Source organism: Tursiops truncatus, chromosome 11, assembly GCF_011762595.2.
Source record: "Tursiops truncatus isolate mTurTru1 chromosome 11, mTurTru1.mat.Y, whole genome shotgun sequence".
Taxonomy (NCBI): Eukaryota; Metazoa; Chordata; class Mammalia; order Artiodactyla; family Delphinidae; genus Tursiops; species Tursiops truncatus.
The window spans coordinates 78175407-78200575 of NC_047044.1; the positions used below are offsets into that span (position 1 = coordinate 78175407).

The 25169-nt window shown below is 40.9% G+C and overlaps 1 protein-coding gene across 8 annotated transcripts in view; it reads left to right on the forward strand.

The window, feature by feature from the left end:
- TMTC1 (transmembrane O-mannosyltransferase targeting cadherins 1) overlaps positions 1–25169 on the forward strand; it is a 263389-nt gene that overhangs the window by 194162 nt on the left and 44058 nt on the right. For all 8 annotated transcript variants that reach the window (XM_019935766.3, XM_073788882.1, XM_073788881.1 and 5 more), the window contains one exon: positions 13614–13757. In XM_019935766.3, the coding sequence (XP_019791325.1) occupies positions 13614–13757 (144 nt within the window). The remainder of the gene's footprint in view (positions 1–13613; positions 13758–25169) is intronic.

Consider the following 25169-nt stretch of genomic DNA (forward strand, 5'->3'; position numbering starts at 1 on the left):
ATCGTACATTTCACTGAAGTTCCCTCTAAGGATTGTCTCAAAGCTGAGTTTGAAATTGTCGTTCTTAATGTAACTGACCTAATTTTTAAAGTTATCCTTTTGAACAGTGTTCTACCTAAGTACATTGTTCATCAATCAAATCTTTTAGACTTTAGGACCTGTTGTTTAGTATTCAGTATGGTAAAAATTTTAAACTGTACACATCGAGTTCCCTGCTAAATACTTTTCCAAAGATAACAAGAAATATAAATTCAAGAGGAATAATTGTAACAAAGATTTTTATTGAGGAAAGAAGTTTTTATTAAGAAATAGAAGACATTTTTAAAGATGTAATAAAGGGGCTTCCCTGGTGGTGCAGTGGTTGAGAGTCTGCCTGCCGATGCAGGGGACACGGGTTCGTGACCCAGTCCGGGAGGATCCCACATGCCGCGGAGCGGCTGGGCCCGTAAGCCATGGCCGCTGGGCCTGCGCGTCCGGAGCCTGTGCTCCTCAGCGGGAGGGGCCACAACAGTGAGAGGCCCGTGTACCGCAAAAAAAAAAAAAAAAAGATTTAATAAAGAATCATATTCTTCACTGCAAGCCAGTTTATGCAGATATTTCCAGTGCTTATCTCTGGTTGTTGAGATTATGGTTTAATTTTTTTCTTTATACTTTCTACTGTGCTTCAGAGTTCCACGATGAGCATGTATTATTTTTGAAATGAGGAAATGTTATTTTTAAAAAGGCATGTTCCCCCCCGCCCCCCCCAAAAAATGATACAAATGAACATATTTACAAAACAGAAACAGACTCACAGACCTAGGCAATAAACTTATCGTTACCAACGGGGAAGGTTGGAGGGGAAGGATAGATTGGGAGTTTGGGATTGACATGTACACACAGCTATATTTAAAATGGATAACCAACAAGGACCAATTGCATAGCACAGGGAACTCTGCTCAATATTCTGTAATAACCTAAATGGAAAAAGAATTTGAAAAAGAATAGATATCTGTATATGTATAACTGAATCACTTTTCTGTACTCCTGAAACTAACCCAACATTGTTAATCAACTATTCTCAATATAAAATAAATTTTTTTTTAAAAAGGCATGTTCCTTCAAGGGACATTTAAGCAAATAAAGCGTGTTTTGGCTTTAATAATTAATTAGTGTTTCATGATTTTAGGTGGCATTCTTAAAGGGAAGAAAAGAGCAGTAAGCTTGCCTGAAAAATATTGGTTGGAGGGAAGTATATCAGTATCTTTTAAAATTTGTTTCATTCTAACAGACTATTTTCTGTGAAGTTCAAACAGAAAAATAAGGCAGACCTTAAGGCACAGCTTGGGGAAAAGGTGTAAATTAAGCAAACCTCTCCGCCAGCTGACCTTACGAAATTACAGTAGCTGGTTGGGACTTCCACTGTCAATAAAAGTAAATGTTTGCTTCAGCAACTGTCCTTGTGGAAGAAACTTGTCCTTGAGAAATGGGGCAAAGACAATTAAAGCTAAGAATATACTACATAGTAATTAGTGAAATATTTCATCATCTCAGACCAGGCTCAAAGTATTTCTGATTTAAAGTATCATCATTTTTGTTATGGATACCTCCATGGTGAAATTTCAATGGATGTGGTGTTTTTTGTTTTTTGTTTTTTTAATTTAAGTAAATTGTCACTCTTTGTGTTAGAAAAGGAAAATACTGGGACTATTCATCATTTTGATGATTATTTATCCTAGGTGACTGGAAGACTGCCCTTCCTTAAATATAACTCCTTCTCTGTGGAGGTTGCTAACACAGGGATTCCTCCCCTCCCAACTGCTCCACCCTACTTCACCTTTGGTGTATCTTTATGTTTTCCACGTCTGCAACAGTAATAAAGAGAATGATTAGGGAAATGCAGGATTAAAGGTGGTATTATCTGAAATCAGCCCCAACAGTTATTCATTCCTGTTGTAATGACTGTATAGGTTCCAAAGGCAATGGTGATATTGGTCATTAGGGTTGTATCTATACCGATATCTTTTTGGCTGGCTTACAGTTCTAAAAATAACACTATATTAAATTGGTAATTATATATGACACGAATATTCTTCTGCTTTTTAACTTTATTCTATTTTTTAAATGTAAAAATACCACTGACTGACTTCTCCATTTTGGTGCACCTCAGGTATTATATTTCTGTAGTACAAGGGAGATCTCCCCTGAAAAATGCTGCAGCTGAGGATACAGAGTCAGATTAAGACCCAAATCATCAAAGAAAGTTGTCAGAATACTTTCCTTAAATCCTCCATAAACACAAATGTAAGCTTTCCTTTCTGTGAGGAGTGGCTCTCATATTTATACCTAATGGGGTGTTAAAAGTTTGGGATTGTTTATGCTGGAAAATCAGAACACCACTGGTGGAGCTACCATATGCCTTCACAGCTTTCTGACCATTGAGTTACTCTCGACAAAGTTTCTACTATTTTCACCGCATATGATGGGAGTAGAAACGTTACTGGAAGAGGGGCCCCTTCCCAGGTCCGGAAGTGGGCTCTTGTCTAACACTCAGAAATGAATAGCCCGAGGAGACACACGTGCTGACAAAGTAAAAAACTTTATTGGGAAGGGGCGCCCAGGCAGAGAGCTGCAGGGTAAGGGAACCCAAGAGAACTGCTCTGCCATGTGGCTCGCAGTCTTAGGTTTTATGGTAATGGGTTAGCTTTCCAGGTTGTCTCTGGCCAATCATCTTGTTTGTGCCCACATTTGGTCTGACTCAGGGTCCTTCCAGGTGGTGTGCGTCTCTCTCAGCCAAGGTGGATTCTAGCAGGAGGGTTTCTGGGATGTGGGCAGGACGTACTATGGCATCTCCTCCCTCCCTCCTTTCGGCCCATCCTGAATTCTCCTGGTTAGTTTTTGGTGGCAGCACTGTGTTCCTTACCGGGACCTCCTGTTGTGAGACAACTCATGCAAGCACTTATTAACGTGCCTGGCCAGGGTGGGCGGTTTCGGTCAATGGTTCCCTAACAGAAAATCCACCCAGCCATTCAGCTCTTCCTATACAGAAACTCCCATGAAATGACTCATTCAGTAAGGCCAAAAGAAAAGATAGTGGCCCTGCCCAAATAAAGTGCAGAAGATAAATGTGTACTTGGCCGGTAGCTTGTTGATTACCTTAAAAAGTCAGTTAAAAGTGAAGAATCATAAAACAAATCATGCGCACTCTTGAATGTTTTATTGTACCCTAAAATTTTACGTGTATGTCCATTCACCAAGTCTTCTAATGTCAAACCAAGTTTTTTCTTTGGGTAAGAGTCTACTGATTAGAATCTGCAAAAAATACAACCACAGTTCATTTCTGTCGTGATCATTTTTAAAGCGGAATCAAAATGTACAGGCTATCTGAGATTTTTCTGGTTTTTCTCCTCCAGCCTTTTACAATTAATCTTACATCGAATTCAACAGCAATTTTTTTGAGTGACTTCCCTTTTTTGAGTATTTCCAGAATATTTTTTAGTTTTCATAAAAATCACAACTCTCTTTTTTACTTTTATATTTTATCAGTTTGCAGGGTATTTCATTATATTGTGCAATTGCAATAAACAACTAGAATAAATCTGTTAATAAGAACAACTGGCTCTTAGCAGTCATGTAGCTTAACTTAAGGGAGCAGAAGGGCCCAGGCTTATAGAGAAGGTTTATTATGTTATAGGCATCCACCAATATGTTTTACAGAGAACAGAGAACATCTGCAAATCTGATGACACAATTAAGAGACTTTTAAAAGAGTCTTCATTATAGGTGATAGAGCCTCATGGAAATTGTTTTTCATCTTATAATTAGATTTCTTGCAAGGCTCAATTACTGGTTGGTTAATACGGGCTGGTCATCAAAAACCCTGAACCTGGGAATGAGAATAGAGTTCACCTTTGTTCAGGTGGATCAACAAAGTCTCTTCACTGTCAGCAGGAAAATGCCCCATGTTTCACTGAACATTTGTTCACTTAGATGTCCTTTTCCCTCCAGCCTCTACAGTAAGCCCCTGTCATACCTAGACTAGCTGATGCGCCCCTGGTGGTTGGATATCAGCCACATGCAGGATTTCATCCTTATAAAAGGACTGTGATCCTCAGTCACCCAGATAGCTATTTTCTTTTCACAGGTATGGTTTCACATGAAATACACAGAAATCATCTAAGGTGTCCCCCTCCCATAAGCTCTATTGAGTAGGAGATGCATTACCCTGCCCTGAGGGAACTCAGGTGTGTTTGGGCAGCCTTGGTATCCTTAGAGGGGCCTTGTCCACTCCTAATGTATCTGCTGTTGATGTTTTAAATAGAAAATCTGAAGGGAAAGAAAACTGTGTTCGTGGGGGCGGTTGAAGTCCCTGACCAGGCTCTTCTTATTGGTATAACTAAAAGGAAAGAAATGTACTTTTAAAACTCCTGTACAAAAGAAGTCTACAATTGATATTTAATTGGCTAACTCGTGGGAAAGGAGAAGCTAAAATCTTTCTGATTGGAATTTTTTAATGCATAAAATAGAGACTTTTCATGATAACGGTACCCACTGCTCTCATTCTTTGTATTCCCTCCTGTGTGGATAACTGGAAGTCTACAAAGAGACTCCATTAGACTATAATAAGTGTATGTGGGAGAAGAAAGTAATAAGACAGTGATTATTGAAGAAAGCCATATCGTTAGAATGTAAAGAAATCTAACTATGTCTAATGAACCCACTGCTCATTGATGTCCTGAGTATATCAATAAGATTATTATAATTCCTTTGAAAAATGTTGTCTATAAAACTGGTAGAGTTTGAACTTTTTTTTTTAATCAGGATTTAATGATTATTTAAGAAGTCCTTCTTTACCCAGGCTATTTTGAATGAACATTTAAAATAACTCTCATGACTACAGGTGGCCTTAGATACCAGCTGCCATATATTTCTGGAAAGACCGAAAATTCCAATACCATTTGTTAACCAAGTTTAACAAGTGGAGAGGGGTTCTTCCGTTGGTGTGGTACTTTTATTTATAAATGTCTAAATATGCTTTCCGGTAGCACAATTGAAATCATGTTTGTTCCTTTTTGTTGATGAAATTATATTCTCACTATGTATATTTTGTGTTAATTAAGTCTAGCAGCTTTTTTCACTAAATCCAAGAAATTGATTTAGAAAACTAGAATTTTAGTCATATTGTGGCCATACTTACGGACTATATTTCAAAATGAAAGTTCTATAATTTATATTCAAAAACATCTGCTCTCTCTTTTTTCTGCCTTAAACCACCATTTCACTTCAAAACCTCACTGCGGTTCCCCAGGAAACAAAATCCAAGGCAGAGATTAGCAAGCAGGAAGTTCATTAAGGAGTGCTCTCTGGAACGCCAGGGAAGCAAGATGGGCAGAGGGGGAAGGAGAGATACAGTGCATTCGCAGGGGCTCAGAGGAGCCCTTAGGGAGCTCTGGAGATGGGGTGGCCCCTCAGAGTTGTCATGAAAGAGATGGAACCTTTATACCCGCTATCAACCAATCACTGGTCCCAGGCAGAGAAGAGTAGCCTCGGGTAAAGCAATGCCCAGAGAAGAGCTCAGCTGTGAGCTGTCAAGTGCCTCAGACTTGAGGGGTATCTGGGTGGTATAAGACCCACTACACTGGCTTAATTGATGATTTCTTATATAAGTAAATATGACAGTTCAACAGAATATCATTTAGATTTTTTGTTAAAATGAGAAGAGTGGTGTTACCTACCTCATAGGGCTGGAATAATTCACATACAAGGTGTAAAGCAGTGTCTAAATACCTGGCCATGATAAACTCGGTGAATGTTATTAATACACCCCCAATCGGACCACTTCTCTCCACCTCCACTGCCCATCATCTCTCACCTGGATTACTGCAGTGTTCTCTGGTTTCCCCCATTTTCACTTCCCCTTCCTCCCCTCCTTCAGTCTGTTCTCAACCCAGCAGCCACAGGGAAGTTCATAGTAATCCTGTGCTCAGAACGTTCTGCTTGCTCTGAGAATCAGGGCCCCGTGCAGTGGTCTCCACATCCTGCACCGTCTGGTCCCGCTGCCTCTCAGACCTTACCTCCTACTACACCTCTTGCTGTCTCAGCTCCAGCCAGACGGGGCTCCAGGCACACACCAGTCGTCACATTCTTATGGCAATTGGAAAAAAAAATGCATGACCTAAAAGTTGAGAGTTACATTTTATTCCGGGGACAAAACTGAGAACTTAAGCCCAAGACACAGCATCTCAGATAACTCTGAGAGACTGCTCCGAAGAAGCAAGTGGGCGGATCCAGGATGTATAAGGGCTTTTGCAACACAGACCAGGTAGTCAGAACATCAAAAGATTCCTGTTAATTAAAGAAAACCAGTTATCTCAAGTTAAGGAATTTAGTGCTTTTCTGTGTGTGGGAAGATGCAAGAGTCTGGGCTCACTGAAATCACTCCTTTGATATGCACCTGAGCTATCTGGGGCCAGTATCCTGTGCTTTCTCTTCCTGAGTCTCCTTGGGGTGCACCATTGGGGTGGCTGCAGCTGCCGACTGCTAGATGGTGGGCATCCTGTTTCTATCCAGAGTTCCCTCAGGGCTCACCATCTGGGTGGCTGTAATGTGATGGCAAGATGGCTGCAACATCCTTTGTTTACTGATAGTGGCAGGGAACATTTTTCATTCACACCTATTACAGAGACTCTGTATTTGTCCTTCCTTCTTCCCAGAACACTTCCCCTCCTTCTCTAAATGGCTGCTTCCCTCCCTCCCTTCAGGACTCTTCAGGTGATGTCATCTTGTCTGCGAGGCCTACCCCGGTCTCCCTGCCAACCCCAGCATACCCTGTTCCTCTGCTTCGCTTCATTTTTCTCCACTGCAGTTTCCACCCTCTAATATGCTTACACACATTTAACACCCCTAGCTACTGCCCATTCCCATTACATGCCAGTGGTGACCCCCAATTCCTGAGGTGGATCTTCAGGATACACACGCCTTTCCCTCCCCACCTCTCATGATGTCCTTGGTTGGCACTTATTAACTGCAGACATGGACACACCCTTCCTACCCACCACTGTCTTTTTTTTCTAAGTCAATCTAACAGCCAGAGTGCTATCCATGCTGCGAAGTGTTATTACAATAAAGATTCTATGAGCACATTGATCTGTCACATAAGACTTTGAATCTCCTTACAACCTTGGATGTAGCTCTTAAAATTGTGCGTGTCGGGAATTCCGTTTGGTGTTGAGCGTATCGGAAAGGCTTGGAGGAAATTGCTCTGGTGCCTGTGGGGATCATTTGCTTCAGATGATGAAAGATTGACAGACTTTGTTGGAGTGAGTGCTTGACAAGGAACATTCCTACATTCTTAAAATGAAGAAGGCCAAATGTCCTTCACAGCTGAGCACCTGCGGTGTGGGACAAACGGATGGATACAAGACAACCTGAGTGTGCATTGGGTTAGTGATGAAGAAATAATGGAGGTTATTTTGACTGATGGAAGCAAGTCAGAGGCCTTAGCAGTGAGGAGAATGATTTTTTGGAGGATGAGAAATCCACATGAAAAGAGAGCTGGCAGCTTCCTGCTGGCATGGGTTCATTAGGGCTGTGGAGAGAGCCAAGTACACCCACCCAGAGGTCCTGTAGCCAACCCCAGAACATCAAATGTATGGAGTGTATCAGGTATGAGGGTGGACATCTTATATCCACCATCCTATTTGTTCACACAGAGGATTAATATGTTATGGACCTTATTGTTATAGAGAGAGCAACTAAAACACAGACATAAGTTCAAAATCACACAGCAAGAAAGTCACCCATGGCTTCTGACTCCAATCACAGTTATATTTCCACTCCACCAAAGTAATTTCCCATTCATCTGCTGCAAAAACCAAAGTTCACCATGGTCACCCCAAGCCCTTGAGAAAAGGTAAAATATGTTCACTATTTTCTATTTAAAAGAGCAAGGAAGGGGCTTCCCTGGTGGCGCAGTGGTTGAGAGTCCACCTGCCGATGCAGGGGACACGGGTGCCCCGGTCCGGGAACATCCCACATGCCGTGGAGTGGCTAGGCCCGTGAGCCATGGCCGCTGAGCCTGTGCGTCCAGAGCCTGTGCTCCGCAACGGGAGAGGCCACAACAGTGAGAGGCCCGCATACGCAAAAAAAAAAAAAAAAAAGTGCAAGGAAGTATTTAATTCAATACATTTCCCAACCTCCAGAGGAAAATTCTCAGGAATCAGGAAAATTCAGCCACTTAAAGTGAGTCATTTCCTGAGGGCATGGTTTTACTCTAAATTGTTTTGAAAAATCAATTGGGCAGAGTCCTCCTGGATCTCTACTAGAGGTCATCCATTGTGAGAGATCAGATAATTTAGTTGGCCCCTCACTGGAGTGTGTCATACTTCCCTAAATTGCATTTGAGGTTTTTTTCCAAGACTGTCTAATGGATGGGAAGGAGTATGGTACCAAAATAAAGTGGCAAGACTTGCTGCTGGGTGTTAATGGCGATTTCAGACAATTAAAGAATTCTGGTGCACTTTAATGACATGATGATTCAAATTTTAAAATCAGGCACTTGAGAAATGGCAGGGACTAGAATGAATGAAAATATGCTGCGGCCGCTGCTGACTCCTGAAATGAAGTTGACTTTGGGTATTTTTTAGTTCTGTGAAATTTGGATCTCATGGTTGAAATTTTTTCCCAGTCATGTTTTTCTTTTGGATTCTTTTTTTTCTCAACAGGAAATAGAAAAAATAGAAAATAAACATCTGACCTTAGCATACTTCACCTCAAATAAATTAATGTGTGGAATGAAAATCAGATAAATAAATCAGGGTGTGTATATTCTGAAAGGAAATTGCAAAGGGGAGCACATGATACATACAGTCTTGCTTGAACAATGAAATGCCTTAGAAGGTACTCTAATAATGAAAAAGTAATAGAATTCTTAACTTTTGAACAGATTGTACAAAATTTAAAGTAAATGACTGAATAAAATATAAAACTAAACTTTAGTCATATACATCTTATCTCTATGGATCTTTAGTTGAGATTGAAGCTTAAGAACAGTAGATGGGAGAGCATGTATCTGTGCCTTAAACACTTACTGGATGTTGTTAGTTCCAAATAGCTTCCCATGATACTGTGCTTTTTAGAGATACCATGAGTACTTTGTATGGCAGGAGACAAGTTTTCCCAGCGAAGAAGAATCTCAGCCACGTTTCCTGAGTATTGACTTTATTTCACTTCTGTCCCTGAGAAGTAGTTTGTATAGGATCATAGCTGAATGGACTGGCCCAAGGATAGAAAGGGAAATTATTCTGAATGGAAGGTCTAATTGATAGCAGTATATTTATTTGCTGAAGGTGGAATGACTCATGGATTGTTTGGGAAAATAAATAGATTTACAGGAACCATCTGACTTTTAACACTTAAGAACACAACTCCTGAAAATATTTCTTTTTTTAAAAAAGTAATTTATTTTTTCTTTAATTTCTCCCATCCTCCCATTCCTCAACTTTAAAATAGTACAATAATTCTACTTAAAGAATTAGAAGGTTAAATGAGATAGTATATAGGAAAGCACTCTAAAATGTAAAGTATCACTAATACATGCTAGGTTTTTTTAGACCCATTTTCTTTTGCTCCTGCCTTCTGTTTTTCACTTAGGCAACTGTTCCCTCACAGTGATGATTTCCTGTTAACATGTTGCTGATATTCATGCTTCAGAGATAAGTTGCCTGGGAATGGAGGAGAATAATAATGTCCTTAACTACCTACTTTATTAATTCTGCTTAAGGAAAGGCCACCAGATAAAAAGTAAGAAGCCCTTCAATGCTCAAATGGGAATATAAATCATAGAGAATATAAATTGAGAATATAAATCATACAGTACTTGAAAAATATTCTCTTCAGCTCATAGAATTATATCTCTATGCCTAGATTTCTTTTTTAAAGAGAAAGAATAAACTTTCTTATACCCCAGAACTATTTGACGATATTATACATTTTCCCTATAATAAATTTTAAAAATTTAACTCAGTGAAATTTTAAAACATAATAATAAGGAAATAGTGAGAGAGCCCCCATATACAATATAAATGTTGAGTAAGACTGAGAAAGAAAATCCAGTGGCTGTTCACAGTGGTCTTAAAAAAACAGGCCTGGGGCTTCCCTGGTGGCGCAGTGGTTGAGAGTCAGCCTGCCGATGCAGGGGACATGGGTTCGTGCCCCGGTCTGGGAAGATCCCACATGCCACGGAGCAGCTGGGCCCGTGAGCCACGGCCGCTGAGCCTGCGCGTCCGGAGCCTGTGCTCCGCAACGGGAGAGGCCACAACAGTGAGAGGCCCGCGTACCGCAAAAACAAACAAACAAACAAAAAAAACAGGCCTGAAAATTACCACTCTTCTCCCTTTCAGTGAAGCTTTTGTCAAGGTTCTTTACATGGGGAAGGGAATAATCACTACCAGAACTTTTGTAAAACATACCTGTAGGCGTCAAAGTCAAGACACACTTAATTGATCCTGACAATTGATGTAGTAACATAGACATCTCTTAAATTATTCATCTTTCTAATAGAGAATTCCCCTCTTGGAGCCCTCAGGGTTGAATTAGACCCAAGCTCATTTAAACAAGTTTATTTAAAAAGTAAACACACAAAAATAAGTTTCGTCCTTGCATAGGTCTTCAGTAAACAAGAGAAGAGTATATGTTTTAAGAAAATGTCTACATCTATATAAAAATCAAAATTAAAAGTGATAATTTTTTCTTGACCTGCTTAAAGAATCTTTTTTATGAAATTCAGCTTTGTTTCATAAATAATGTAATGCTTCCTCATGATTAGGTGAACTTAATCAGACGCCCAGAGGGAGGGGCTGTTGCTAGCAGACCTTTACTATTACCAGGAGTAAACAATATGACACGTTTTCCAGGTGGAGGGCTGTGAGTGGCAATAGATTCAGTAAATCATTATAGATGTCAGCAATCCCCTTCCTGGACAGGTTGGGACTCTGTTAACACAAAGCCTCTTTGCTGCCAGTGCCCGACCACAAAGCCCTGTCCTAAGCTTGGAGCACAAGGCATGCTAAAGACCTTTTTTTCCCTCGTAGTATTTATATTTGTTTCTCTTTACTTCCCTTCTCACTGCTTGTTTCTGTTTTTGAGAGTTCATTGTGAACTTATGTTCTGTTTCTGGTTTGAAAAAAAAAGAGAGAGAAAAATTTTTGTAGTCAGTGAACTTAGAAAGTATTATATCAATACATGCATTCCTTTAAATTTATTTATTTCTTTATTTTGGGCGGCGTTGGGTCTTCATCGCTGCGCGTGGGCTTTCTCTAGTTGCGGTGAGCAGGGGCTACTCTTCGTTGCGGTGCGCGGGCTTCTCGTTGCGTTGGCTTCTCTTGTTGTGGAGCACGGGCTCTAGGCACACAGGCTTCAGTAGTTGTGGAGCGTGGGCTTCAGTAGTTGTGGCGCACGGGCTTAGTTGCTCCACGGCATGTGGTATCTTCCCGGACCAGGGGTTGAAGCCGTGTCCCCTCCATTGGCAGGCGAATTCTTAACCACTGTGCCACCAGGGAAGTCCCCATGCCGTTTCTTTAAATGGCAGTGGGATGGTGATAAAGTCCAAAAAGGTGGGCTGATAAGCAGCGGGAGAGGGCAACTGCGTGACAGGGAGCCCGTCGTAGATGCTCTTATTGAATTTAGGCTGTCCTTTCCCATATTTAGTGCTTTCACCTCAGACATTTATTTTGAGGGCTCCAAAGCCTATAAAGAAATAAGGAAAAGACCAAGTTTTAAGAAATTGCCTCTTCTGGGAAGGCAGAGGTCACCAGGATGCTTTCTCTTGCTGTTTGTCATCAGAGAAAAAATAAGAACTGTTCTCACCATGTTCACAGGACCCCCCTCTTAAATCTTTTGGAAGTCAGAGAGCTTTGCTCAACATCCAAAATATTTTTTTAATTGGAAGAATTAAAGTCCTGGCTGTGATATGCTCTCTGTAACCATTCCCAAAGTAATTCTTAGACACAGCTTCCCAGGAGGCTGTTCCGGGCATGGAATGAGTGGGCAGGTACGAGAGCATCTTCTCTTAGCTCTGATGTCCTGTAGATGCATCTGTGAGAGAGCACCAAGGACTTGTGTACCCCAGGAACTGTGAGGGTGGGTGTTAAGGGACTGGTACCAGGTACCCTCAGGTTGTCTTTGCTAATTAAAGGTGACTAGAAAGAAGCAAACACGTTGTGTGTGTGTGTGTTTTCCCAACTTCCTCTCATAATGTATCTCTCCCAACAGCCTACAGAATTATTGTGAATAATTAGGGCTTTCAAGCCTTGGGAGGACGTAACATTCATCTGAATTGATTCTATCCCTTATCAGTCAGGAAGAGCATTACACAGATTGTCTTCCTGAAAATACTGAGGGATGCTAATAGCTGAGCTATAAGGCAGTAAGGAAGGGAGGATTACATGGTCCAATAAGCTTAGGAAACTCTGGGTTAGGCAAAGATTTAAAAAAAAAAAAAAAAAGCTATGCAGCTTGTCTTCCTTGGCCTTTTAATAGGAACCCCTTCTGTCCCCAAATTAAATTGATCTTCTTAGAAGGTACAGAACAGGCTGGGAGGGGGCAAGCATGGCATTTGATTGTCAAGAGACTTGACAAGTACAGATCCTGTTTTTATTACTTGGGCATTATCTTGCCTCTCCTACATTAAAAGCCAGCTCCACAGGCTTATTCAAAATCCTCTGGGTGACAGAGATGGAGTGAGCCTGTTCGACGACTAAATGTGTCGGCTCTGAGCGCAGCAGAATCAACTCAGCTGTGTGTGCAGCAGCAGGCTGGTTTGCCTTCCTCATAGTTTCTAGTTAAGGAAGTAAACTGATTCTCTTCCTTTCTTAATCACCATAAATTTGCCTTGCTGATGTGTACGCAGTCCTCCTTTCCATTTGCTTTTGAACATTAGGATCGCTGTTCTCACGTCATTGTGCCTTTTGAAATTTTTATATGTTTGTCAGGATTTTCATTCCCAGCCACTATCAGAGCAGGTGGTGTCAAATAACAGTAGCGGGGAAATGAGACAAAATGGAATAGGAGAGTCAAGGTGGAGAGCCGTTTGAGGGAGAAAGTTTATTTTTATGGGGAGACGTTTGTATCACCTTCTCAATAATGGGAGTTTTACTGATGCTCCAATTCAAATATATTCATGAAGATCCCTCATCCAGGGAACTCCCAACATCTTGTGTAAATAGTGGACATTATACAGGCAGCTAGTCAGCAGTCCCGCTAGGCCAGAAAGTCAGCACCGGTGGCAATGAGGATTTTCAGTCAAAGGAAGTTGAAAGTAACTGTAGGCTCCAAGCTAAATTTATTCAACCCCGGTAGATTTGCATACTATTTATTTATGCACTCTTTGGGGGTAATTTAATTATGCCATCATGTGTCAATTACTTGCTTTCCTGCCAAGTTTATTTGCCTGCAGGTGCACAAACGGTTGACTGTTAAGATGTGACATAGACACACCATTAAAATAAAGGAAGAACTCAGTGTTTCATTTTTGTTGTGGCATACCTGGGGCGAGGAGTGGGGTGTGAAGAACAAGCAAATTGTGACCAACTTTGAAGTTTTTGAACAATCATGGCTTAATATTTCTAATTGTTCAGGTTGTATCCGCGCCATGCAAGTGCCCTGAACAACCTTGGAACACTGACCAGAGACACAGCAGAGGCAAAGATGTACTATCAGAGGGCTCTCCAGCTAAATCCACAGCACAACCGGGCTCTTTTCAATCTTGGGAATCTCCTTAGGTAAGTAGAACGTGTACCTTTGATCAGAAGACCTTGTAGTTTCAAGAAATCCTTTCCTTTTCAATACTCATTTGGTTGTGGTGTTATCTCCTCTTCCTAGGGCAGAATAGTTAGGGTTTTCAAGTTTTGGGAGGATGCAATATTCATCTGAATTAATTCTATCCCTTATCAATCAAAAAGAGTATTTCCCAGAGTGTCTCTCTGGAAGTATTAGTTCTGGGAGATGTTCATAGGTTGTCTGTAGAGGGCTGGGAAGACGGAATGGCTACATGGACAAATAAACTTAGGAGATGCTGAATTAAGCAAAGATAGTTCCTTTATTGCAAGAATCTTTAATATGCTAAATGCCCTGTGAATATTCAAGAAGGGAGTATGGAATACAGCATTTCCCAAAGTCAATCATTTTTGGTAGGCATTTCCCAAGAATTTCATGAATATACTTGGGAAAAGTGCTGGTCTAGGAAAAGCAGCAAGCTCTAAAGGTGAGCATAACCACAGCTCATGCGCAGGTGGTGCTATAGGTAAGAAACAAACTGGGCTTTCTTGGAATTAGCAACGGTGACTTTTGCTCTCGGAAGACATCCCAGGCATAATCACTGGTGTTTGCTTTTCACTCACTGCCCTGGAAAAGACTGATAGTGCAGTTAGTCTCCCTGAAGACAAAGGGGTACTTTTGCATCTTGTATTTTTATTAATATAAAGTCTAGGCGAGTTGGTGATGGCAATGTTAGTGGTAGTAGTGGCGATAATGATAGTGGAAATGGTGGTGGATATGGAATTTAACTTCTATGCTTTAAAAAACAGATTGACATTAGAGAAATGCAAATCAAAACTACAATGAGGTATCACCTCACACCAGTCAGAATGGCCATCATCTAAAAATCTACAAACAATAAATGCTGGAGAGGGTGTGGAGAAAAGGGAACCCTCTTGTGCTGTTGGTGGGAATGTAAATTGATACAGCCACTATGGAGAACAGTATGGAGGTTCCTTAAAACACTAAAAATAGAACTACCATATGACCCAGCAATCCCACTACTGGGCATATACCCTGAGAAAACCATAATTCAAAAAGAGTCATGTACCACAATGTTCATTGCAGCTCTATTTACAATAGCCAGGACATAGAAGCAACCTAAGTGTCCATCGACAGGTGAATGGATAAAGAAGATGTGGCACATATATACAATGGAATATTACTCAGCCATAAAAAGAAACGAAATTGAGGGTTTTGTAGTGAGGTGGATGGACCTAGAGTCTGTCATACAGAGTGAAGTAAGTCAGAACGAGAAAAACAAATACTGTATGCTAACACATATATATGGAATCTTAAAAAAAGAAAAAAAAGAAAAAAAAGCTCTGAAGAACCTAGGAGCAGGACAGGAATAAAGACGCAGATATAGAGAATGAACTTGAGGACACAGGAAGGGGGAAAGGTAAGCTGGGACGAAGTGAGAGAGTGGCATGGACATATATACACTACCAAATGTAAAATAGCTCATGGGAAGCAGTTGCATAGCACAGGGAGATCAGCTCGGTGCTTTGTGACCACCTAGAGGGGTGGGATAGGGAGGGTGGGAGGGAGGGAGATGCAAGAGGGAAGAGATATGGGGATATATGTATATGTATAGCTGATTCACTTTGTTATAAAGCAGAAACTAACACACCATTGTAAAGCAATTATACTCCAATAAAGATGTTAAAAAAAAAAGATTGAAGACATCAGAAATGGGAATAAAAGGGTGAACATGGTTAGCATCAGAGAGTAGTGATGCATTTATCTGTGCTTCTTAGGTTGCTGACTGTCCACACACTTACTGAATTGGTTTCCTTGTCTCTGAACTTCACAGAGCACATTTGGTACCTTTAGGGCTAATGGTTTGCTTTGTTCTTTGATCCTCTCCCTAACAGGATGGGCTTAATTGCCACAGTACCTCAGTGGATACACCTTCTTCACGTTATTTTTTACTCCTTGAATTTTATTGTATTTTTTTTGTATTTATTTTTTTAAACATCTTTATTGGAGTTTAATTGCTTTACAATGTTGCGTTAGTTTCTGCTGTATAACAAAGTGAATCAGCTATATGTATACATAATATCCCCATATCCCTCCCTCTTGCATCTCCCTCCCACTCCTTGAATTTTACATATGCATAGAGATATTAGTCCTTTTTCTTAGTGTGCACATGTGTTAATGCATGTTCTTATTTAATCCCATTTGAACAGAAGCATTGAGGAAAGTAATCACAGAATAGTCTAACATCACAGAAGGTGATAGGTGCCATCCCAAGTCTGAAGTTTTGTTTAAGAACGGCTTTATCCATATACTGGAGCACAAAATCAAGGGAACACTCTACCAAAGTAAGGAAATGCAAGGAAAGTACAGTTAAAATGAAAAAAATAAAAGTATAAATCAGCAAAAACTAAATGAACTTAATAAATTTTTTTTAATTAGACAGTTTAGGGAATTCCCTGGTGGTCCAACGGTTAGGATTCTGCACTTCCACTGCAGGGGGCACGGGTTTGATCCCTGTTCTCGGAGATCTAAGATCCCACATGCCGTGTGGCCAAAAAAAAAAAAAAATTAGATAGCTTGTTAAAATTTTATACAAATTGAGAGTGATGAAAAACAAGTAAATGAAGAAGTACACACTGTGACAGAAAAGCCTTTTAGCACTAGTACGTTCTCTTTAAAAATAAGAGCAAATCAAAAGCTGTGGGGAAAATGTGTTCTAGTTATTGTAGATAACTGTTTACAGGTCAATAGGGTGCTTTTATTTTACTCTGCTATTTTTATGAGGTCTTATTTATTTATGTGAAGTTCTAAGACTCATTTTTAAAAGTCATTGTTGCATCTGTATGTGTCCAGCTTAGAGCCCAAATAACTTAATGGGTGGATAAATCCTGTTCATGTCTTTTGGGATACCAGCATTATATAGTACTGATTTGAAAAATAGTACAGATGAGTTTTTTTTTTTTTTTTAACAAAGAAACCAGCTTTGATGGCCTGGATACAAAATGAGAGTTCTTGTTAGGAATGATATCCTACAGTTGTGATTATCACACTGTGCTGAATGTGGCCCTACTTGGAAATGGTGGCAGAGATTCTTTTAAATTTCATCTTGCCCAGACCTGAACGAGAGATGCATACTGCAGCCTTCCTTTTTCAATTCACATATTATTGCCTCTGACTATTACCTTGAATTAGTGTATGTGAGTTAAGAATACAAGGAAATATTTTTTGGAACATAACAATGGCTACTTTTCACAGTAGGTGGGGCTCCTAGATACTCAACATAAGATTTTTCTCTTTTTCTGTAAAATCAACTCAATGATTATCCAAACCAAAAACGCTCCACATTTGTATAAGACTCTAAGTGCTTTTTTTAAAAAAATAATAAAGGCCGGGGCTTCCCTGGTGGCGCAGTGGTTGAGAGTCCGCCTGCCGATGCAGGGGACACGGGTTCGTGCCCCGGTCCGGGAAGATCCCACATGCCGCGGAGCGGCTGGGCCCGTGAGCCATGGCCGCTGGGCCTGCGCGTCCGGAGCCTGTGCTCCGCAACGGGAGAGGCCACAACAGTGAGAGGCCCGCGTACAGCAAATAATAATAATAATAATAAAGGCCTCCCAATGACTCTTTTAGATAGGGAAGAATAGGAACCAAGAATAGGAACCAAGGTTAAGTGCCAGGTACAAAGTCACCCTTGTTTACCTTCTGCTCTTTCACATTAAACAGAGAGCAAAGTGGCTCCATCCGTGTAGATGAGTCTTAGAATCCAGTAGAATAAAATCATGATAGTAGCTAACATTTATGTAATATTTTCCAGTTTACAGACAAATGGGTTTTATATCCATAATTTAATTTAATCTTTAAAACTACTGTGAGAGGCATTCTCATCCTCATCCCCATTTTACAGATGAAGAAACCAAGGTTTAGAGATTTCACGTGACGTTGGCCCAAGCTCTGCTGACCCAGGATTGATTGCCTGCCCTGTCCTATTCACTTTCCATTACCCATGCTGCCCAAATAACTCTCCAATCCAAAAATTACTTAATATTTAGCTATTAAATGGCATGTGATTTCCTTTTGGGAGGAAGGAACTTCCTGTTTTTTTAATCAGGAAACAGTAAGGTTTGTTTCCATTATGTCCTTTAGTAGCAGAGAGAGGTGACCCAGAAAACAGCAGAACTAATCCACGTTCACTCTACGTCGGATCTGCTTTCCTTTCTGCTCTAACTGGCAATGGGTCAAAGGCATAAAGAGGATAAGAATATTTTAAATATGTTTTTATTTGATCCGTTTTACTATTCAAGTTTTATACCCTATCTATTTCTCGTCAGGCAGCTAACTTTTAAAAATTGTGTTCTTTTTTGTAACCTAGAACTTCATGCTCCTTCTAAGAACCCAGGTGATCTCCTTAGATATGAGTTTAGATTTGATCATCCCTGAGTGAAGGACATTATCACTTTTCCTCTTTTATAAATGAGAAACTAAAATTTGGAGAAGGTAAGTTAGGTGTCAAGGTCCCTTAGTGAGGAAATAGAGTTTGTGGGAATTGAACCTCAAACTTTCTGTCCAAGTACCCTTGCCCTTAATCACCAACTCTACTGCCTCCTTGTGGCTCATCTCAAAACTGAGATACAGCCCAGAGCAGCCCTGCCCAACAGAAATACAATGACAGCCAGAATCTATCATTTAAATTTTTCAGGTAGCCATATTTTAAAACATAAAAAGGTGAAATTAATATTAATAATGTATTTTATTTAACCCCAGTATATTCAAAATATTATCATTTTAACATAATTAATATGAAAATTAATTTTTAAATTGAACATGTAAAAATATTAATGGGATAGTGTACATTCTTTTTTACAATTAATATTTGAAATCCAGTGTATGTTTTACACATACAGCATACCTGAGACTAGTCATATTTCAAGTGTTCAATAGCCACATGTGGTTAGTGGCTGCTGTATTGGACAGCACAGACCTTTATTAATGACCTTGACTTTGAGAGAAATGAGTTTTTGTCCAGACCAGAAACTCTAAATAAGATGTGATTCTGTCAGAGCATCCCAGAAACCTTAGAGCACTGAGGACAAATTCCATTTGAATTCTTGGAGTTATATGACAGACAGCTTTAGACCTGTTCACAGCAGTGCATGTCACTGACTCTTACCCAAATATATTTGACCTCTTTCATGACCATTTCCCTGGACTTTGAAGCTAATCTGTTATGATTCTGTACAGCACGTTTACAGTGTGACAGATTGATAACAAACAGCTTTCCATGCCAGCATTCTTAGTTTATATTAATTATTGTTGGCTTTGCTTGGAACCTAAAATGTAAAAGAAAATAGGCAAGATTAGCATACAGTTTTTATGGATGAAAGAGCAGAAATCCCTGATGGCTCAAGAGAACATAATAGAATACTTTAATTCAGGGCATGGGAAAATGCTTCTGTGACTGCTTGGGTAAAACAGTGTCTGGTATTTGCTACTGAAACAGCATATTTTCATTTTAAAGAATTGTATTGTCCCTCCCATTGCCAAAATTACCTTCTATTCACATAATAGGATATGGGTGTTATATGGGTGTTACAATAAATCTTATAATCAAAAGTCAGAAGAAAATGAAATAGAATTTCCAAAATTGAGCTATTTAGCAGATGAGTTTGATAACAATATACATTTTATTTTCTTTAGGCGAATCCTTTAGAAAATTGAATTTCTAAAGAATAAAAGGATGTGGAAAAAAGGGTAACCATTAGCTCTGAAATAAATTTCAATGTTTGGGATAAATTTCCTTATAGCTTTGGCATTAGCCACACTGCCTTTTATTTCATAAAAAGGAAGTTTATACACTCAAGATAGCAGTTCTCCCCTTTCTCTACCTTTTACCTGAAACCCCAGAGAATCCAAAATGCCAGCCCACTGGATAAAGAACAACTTTTTGAGGTCCTTCTCACCACATTAGGATGTCAACTTTGGGTGGGCAACTTCTGCATCCTCCTCTTGGAATAAAATCCTTCTCCCACCCCCACTCCCATGGTGACCTGTCAACATCCAGGTTACCTCCAGTCTTACTTATCTGTAGTCTTAACTCCATTGCAATTTCTCCTCGGGGTCTTTATGTAGTTCACACCTGTCTCTCTCCAGGTCTTCTTCTCCATCTCTTTTGAAGCCCAGTCCAGCAGCTCATTGCCACCATCTCCATCCTCATCAGGGCCATGTCACAGCCTTGTACATTCTCCTGTTGTCCTCAGGGACTCTGCAACCTTTAGTGAATTCGGTTGCCTCCATCACCCAGCTCCTCTGCTGCCTTCCCTCCAGAGCCTGCCACTTCTGCTCTACCTTGACCATTCACCGACATGGCCATGCCATGGGCTTTTTAATTAGGCACACCTTTTCATTCTCTAGTGCCTGAATTCTGAAAGGTTCCTCTTTGCCCTTCACTTATTAACCTCTTCCCACCCTTCCCTTCCCCTCTCTGTCACTCCTTCTTACCCTTGGAAGGGGTCGTGGGATAACAACCTGCCACCTCCAAGCTCTCTCTGTGCTCACGTTGTCTCTCCCTTTAAGACCTTGACGTTGACATGACTCCCTTCTGGGACAAATGTTATTTCCCTCTTACTCCCTCATTCCTAGTGGCCCTGCTCTTTACCATTGTTAGAACCTCTGTTCTGATTTTTATGTGTATAGTGTGTAATCCCATCTCTCAGTTATCTGATCTATTTCATTAATGTATGTGACATCAGCTTAGACTCACACCTTGACCATCGTTTACTTGCTCAACGGTGCCTCCAACTCAAGGTACCCGCCCCCATTGCCTGCATTTTGTAGGCAGACCAATAGTTCTCAACTTTTTCTCATTATCACTCCTCTCCCCACCCCGGGAACCACTTTAAGCCTTTTTCCCTAATCACTCCCTCCCCCAATTAAATAAATACTCAAGGACAAGATTTGTTAGGTGTCAAGCTTTGAGAGACTCAAGACCACTGTAATAACTAATTTTATTTTTATATGTAATCTAACATTATCTTTCACTGCACTGCCCCTGCTCCAAGATGCGGTGTCTCTGTATGTGTGTCCTAGACCCTCATCCAGTCTCTCAAGTGTTGGAGGTAAAAACATACATCTGAGTCTGATGGGGCCCTTACAAAACTCTGAAGACAGCATTGTGGGGGAAAAGCAGGATCAGGAGTTAGAGCTATTAGAAATTCATCCCTTACGGTCTTATAATACCTCCCAAATATTTTCTGTTTTCCTAATATAAGTATCCTTTGTTCCCCTCCTCAGTGCCTATGCATGCACCCAGGAGATGACATAATCCTTTACTTTTACTAAGAATATTCAAGTCATTTAAGGTTAATTTTTGCAGCTTCCCTTCTTCCTACCTCATTTCTTACATATTCCTAAATGTCCTCTTCTTTTGTTCTTCCAAGGGAGGAAGGGTTGTCTTGCCTCCCTAATAAGCCTAGTGCTCACACCTGTGGTTATGTTGGGGATTTTTTTGCTTTTTTTTGTTTGTTTGTTTTTTGCAGTACGCAGGCCTCTCACTGTTGCGGCCTCTCCCGTTGCGGAGCACAGGCTCCGGACGTGCAGGCTCAGCGGCCATGGCTCACGGGCCCAGCCGCTCCGCGGCATGTGGGATCTTCCCGGACCGGGGCACGAAACCATGTCCCCTGCATCGGCAGGTGGACTCTCAACCACTGCGCCACCAGGGAAGCCCGGTTATGTGGTTTTTTAAAACTGAGGCATAATTAAACGCAAAAGTGCACAATCTTTAGTATTTGGTACAATGAGTTTTGGCAATTTTATATACTGTTGTAATTACCCCCAAAATAACATAGAGAACATTTCACCCCAGAAAGACCCCTCATGCCTCTTTCCAGTAAATTTCTCCCTCCCCTGAGGCAATCATTGTTCAAATTTTTTCACCAGAAGCTAGTTTTAGCTTGTCATAGAACTTCATTTAAAGGTGAACATTACATATATACTTTTTGGCATCTGGATATTTTCTGTAGCATGATTTTTTTGAGTCTTATCCATGTTGTTGCATGTTACATGTTTTTTTTTAACTGACGAGTAGTATTTCATTGTGTAAATATGCTGTAATTTGTTTATCCATTTTCCTGTGGGTAGATACTTGGTTTGTTTATAGGTTTGTATGTTTAGTATTCTGGGATAAATACCTAGGAATAGAATTGTGGGTAGATGTATCTTTAATGTTTTAAGAACCTGCCAAATAAACAGTTCTCCAAAGTAACTGTACCGCTTTTCACTCCATCAACACTGGTAAGAGATCCACTTGCTTAGCATCCTCACTAACATCTGGTGTCGTCAGTCTCTTTTATTTTAGCCATTAGTCATTAGTGTAAAATCCACATGTGTTCTTGATTCTCTTTCTCTACCTTTCCCTGTCCATTATCATGGGCATTCTCTTAGGTCTTCAGATTCTTCCCATTGCACAAACTTCCACATGCCCCACATTCCCCTGGGGAACGTCTCCGTTCAGCTACTCCCTCAAGTGGTTCTCCTCACTCCTTCCTTTCTCTGATCAAATTGGTGAGAAGAACGGTTGCCACTTGGTGCTTCTTCTTCCCCCCCCGCCACCTGTTCATTCAGCCTCCGGTGGAGCTGCTCTCTAAACATCAGCTGTGAATTCCAAAGGTTCTCTGGGCTCTCACTCCCCATGATTTCTCTGAAGTGAAGAATATAATCCTGTTGACCTCCCACTGTTTTTAAAGCTCTTTATTTCATTTTTGTATTATAACACATTGTTTCTTTTCCATTTCCAATATCTACTCTTCTTCCTCCCTCCCTCTAAATGTCATTGATTCTCCATCACATACACACATACAGTCCAAACGTATGAACATTCAGGACTTCCCGTAATCCTGCCACTTTCTTCCTTATTTTCTGCTGCTCCCCACACTGTATAAACCCAGACACCCAGCCAAACTGACCCCTGGTCACTGTTTGAGAAATAGAAACATGCAAACTACATTTGAGAGAATATTACAGAGGTTTTAAAGTAACAGCTCTTCTAGTTCACCCAAAATATTGTTTCATTTGCATTTCATCATCTTATATTCCATGTCTGTACAAAACTGAATTATCTAGGGAATGATGAGAACGTTTACCTACTTCCTCAAGATTTGGGAGTTATTTGTATCTAAACAGATTGCTAATTATTAAAATATTTTTGTAAGTAACTCTCCCCCACCAAAACTCTTCTCAGTCATGCTGTGTTTACCAATGATTTGAGCATGAGTGAGTTGTTTTAAATCCATAGTGTGGTTTGCAAGGAAGAAGGAAGGGTCCCTTTTCTCAATCCTTGCTTTTGCTGTGATGGCTGCAATAAACACTCCTGAGGCCAGAAGACAGTTCTGCACAGGAAGTACTGTCAGGGAGAACAAGCTTTAATTTTACGCTCTTGAAGGCATTGGAAGGTCATCATTTTCTTTCCTTGCATAAATATTTCTGACAGAGCTAATTAAACAGACCAGACAGCTTTGTCAAGTACAGGAGTTTTCAGTGGTCTTTCCTGTCCCGAAGATCATTTTCCCACCCCTTTAACTCTCATAATCTTTCCTGGCCTCATTTGCAATCTAGTGCCCTTAAGCTCCTGTGCTGGGGAATGTCTTGGAACAACTCCTGACTCATAGCTTAAAGAAGGTACAAATCAATTAAAAGAATACTAAAATGCATGTATTCACTGGAAATTTCTTCTTGCGTACATTGTCTTACTTTAGAGAACCAGACATATCAACTTTTTAATCACAAACCCAGTAGGAGATCAACTTTGCCCTGACACAGGCTAAATTCAGAATGTAAGTTGTTAGAGAGCCTCAAAAAACTTTCAAATCTAAAAATGCTCTGTGTAGACCAGGAGGAGAAATACCAAGGACAGAAAGAGAAATATGCATGTTGTCTGTGTCCACTCCGACTCACGCTTGCCTGTGGCCTGCGGGGGTCTGTCCCAGGAAGCACCTTGGGGAGGTGAAGGAGGCTTTAAGGCTCCCTCCCTTCTTGCTGACTCCTTACTAATTCTGCCAACCTCCCTCCGTCGTACAGGGCCCACCCTGGTGCTTTCCTGCGGTGCCACCACTGCAGGGCTGACTGCCCTCTACCTTTCTGCCACCTCTCCTCCTCCAAGTGAAAAGGACAGTAACACTTGAATGACAAATTACAAAGCACCTCCTCACGTCTCATGAACCTGCCCACTGAGTGTTTGTGGAGGGCAGGCACCTTCACTCCCCTGTTACAGCTCCGGGGACGGTGAGGGAGGTCATGTGACACGAGCTGTGAAGTGGGACCTCTAGAGCCAGCCATTCGGTTACATCCCGCGGCCGCGCTGACTGTCTCCCCATGCTGTCCTCAGGAACAGGAGTCGTGGAGCTTAGTGAGTTTGGATCTCAGCTCTACCACATAGCAGTGTGTGACCTGGGAGAACAACTGGATCTTGCAATGGCTCCAATCACTCACTTATAAAGTAAAAATAGTACTAGTAACCAGGTCCTCCATGAGTCCTAAACAGGAGAATGCATGTAAGTACTTAACGTAGTTCCTAGCCCCCAATAAAGATGAAATAAGCCTTAGTTATTATTAATTATTACTAGTCCAGGGGCATAATTCCTCACTTCAATTTGAAGCTCATCTTCTTAGTATAAAGTTAATAATACATCAGAAGGAGGCAACACATTTTCTTTTCCTGCTGTTGAACAGTTTCAGGCAATATTCAACCTCCTTGAGACTCAGTTTCCTTCTCTTCAAAATAAGAGACGGGACCAGGGGATTCTGTAAAGCTGTCTAGCTGCAGGAATCTATGGTTTCAACCATGACTCCAAGGTTCTAATCTCTTTACTGAAATGTAAATGGAAGATCAGAAAGGAATTTAGAAGTCCCTTTTCTTTGCCGAGGCAATATTACCTTGGAGCAGTATCCTGCCTTTGCTGAGAAATCAGTGAGGCTTCAGGTAGAAAATCCAGATGAAACTCCAGCTGGAGAGGGGAAGGAGCCCAGGGAGCTGCCAGGGACTGCATCACCCCACGCGCACGATGCTCTGCTAAGCACGATGCCCTTGCGTGTCTATCCCACAATTACAGGAGCCTGGAGGGATTAATGTGCACCTTTCACAGATTCGGCCACTGAGGCTCATGGAGGTGGAACATCTAACCCAAGTCATACAGCTGGTGAGGGCAGAGCTGGGATTTAGACAGCAACCCGCCTGAGCCAAAGCCAGGGACGTGCATTCCACTGCATCATCAAAATGACTCTTTATCTATGGCGTAGGTGAATCCTGGCTAAACCAGGCTAGTCTCAGCTGCCTTCTCTTCCAGGTCCCAACCTGGGGACATGGTTTCTACGCTTTCCTTCAAATCACGGAAAAGCTTGGCATAAATATT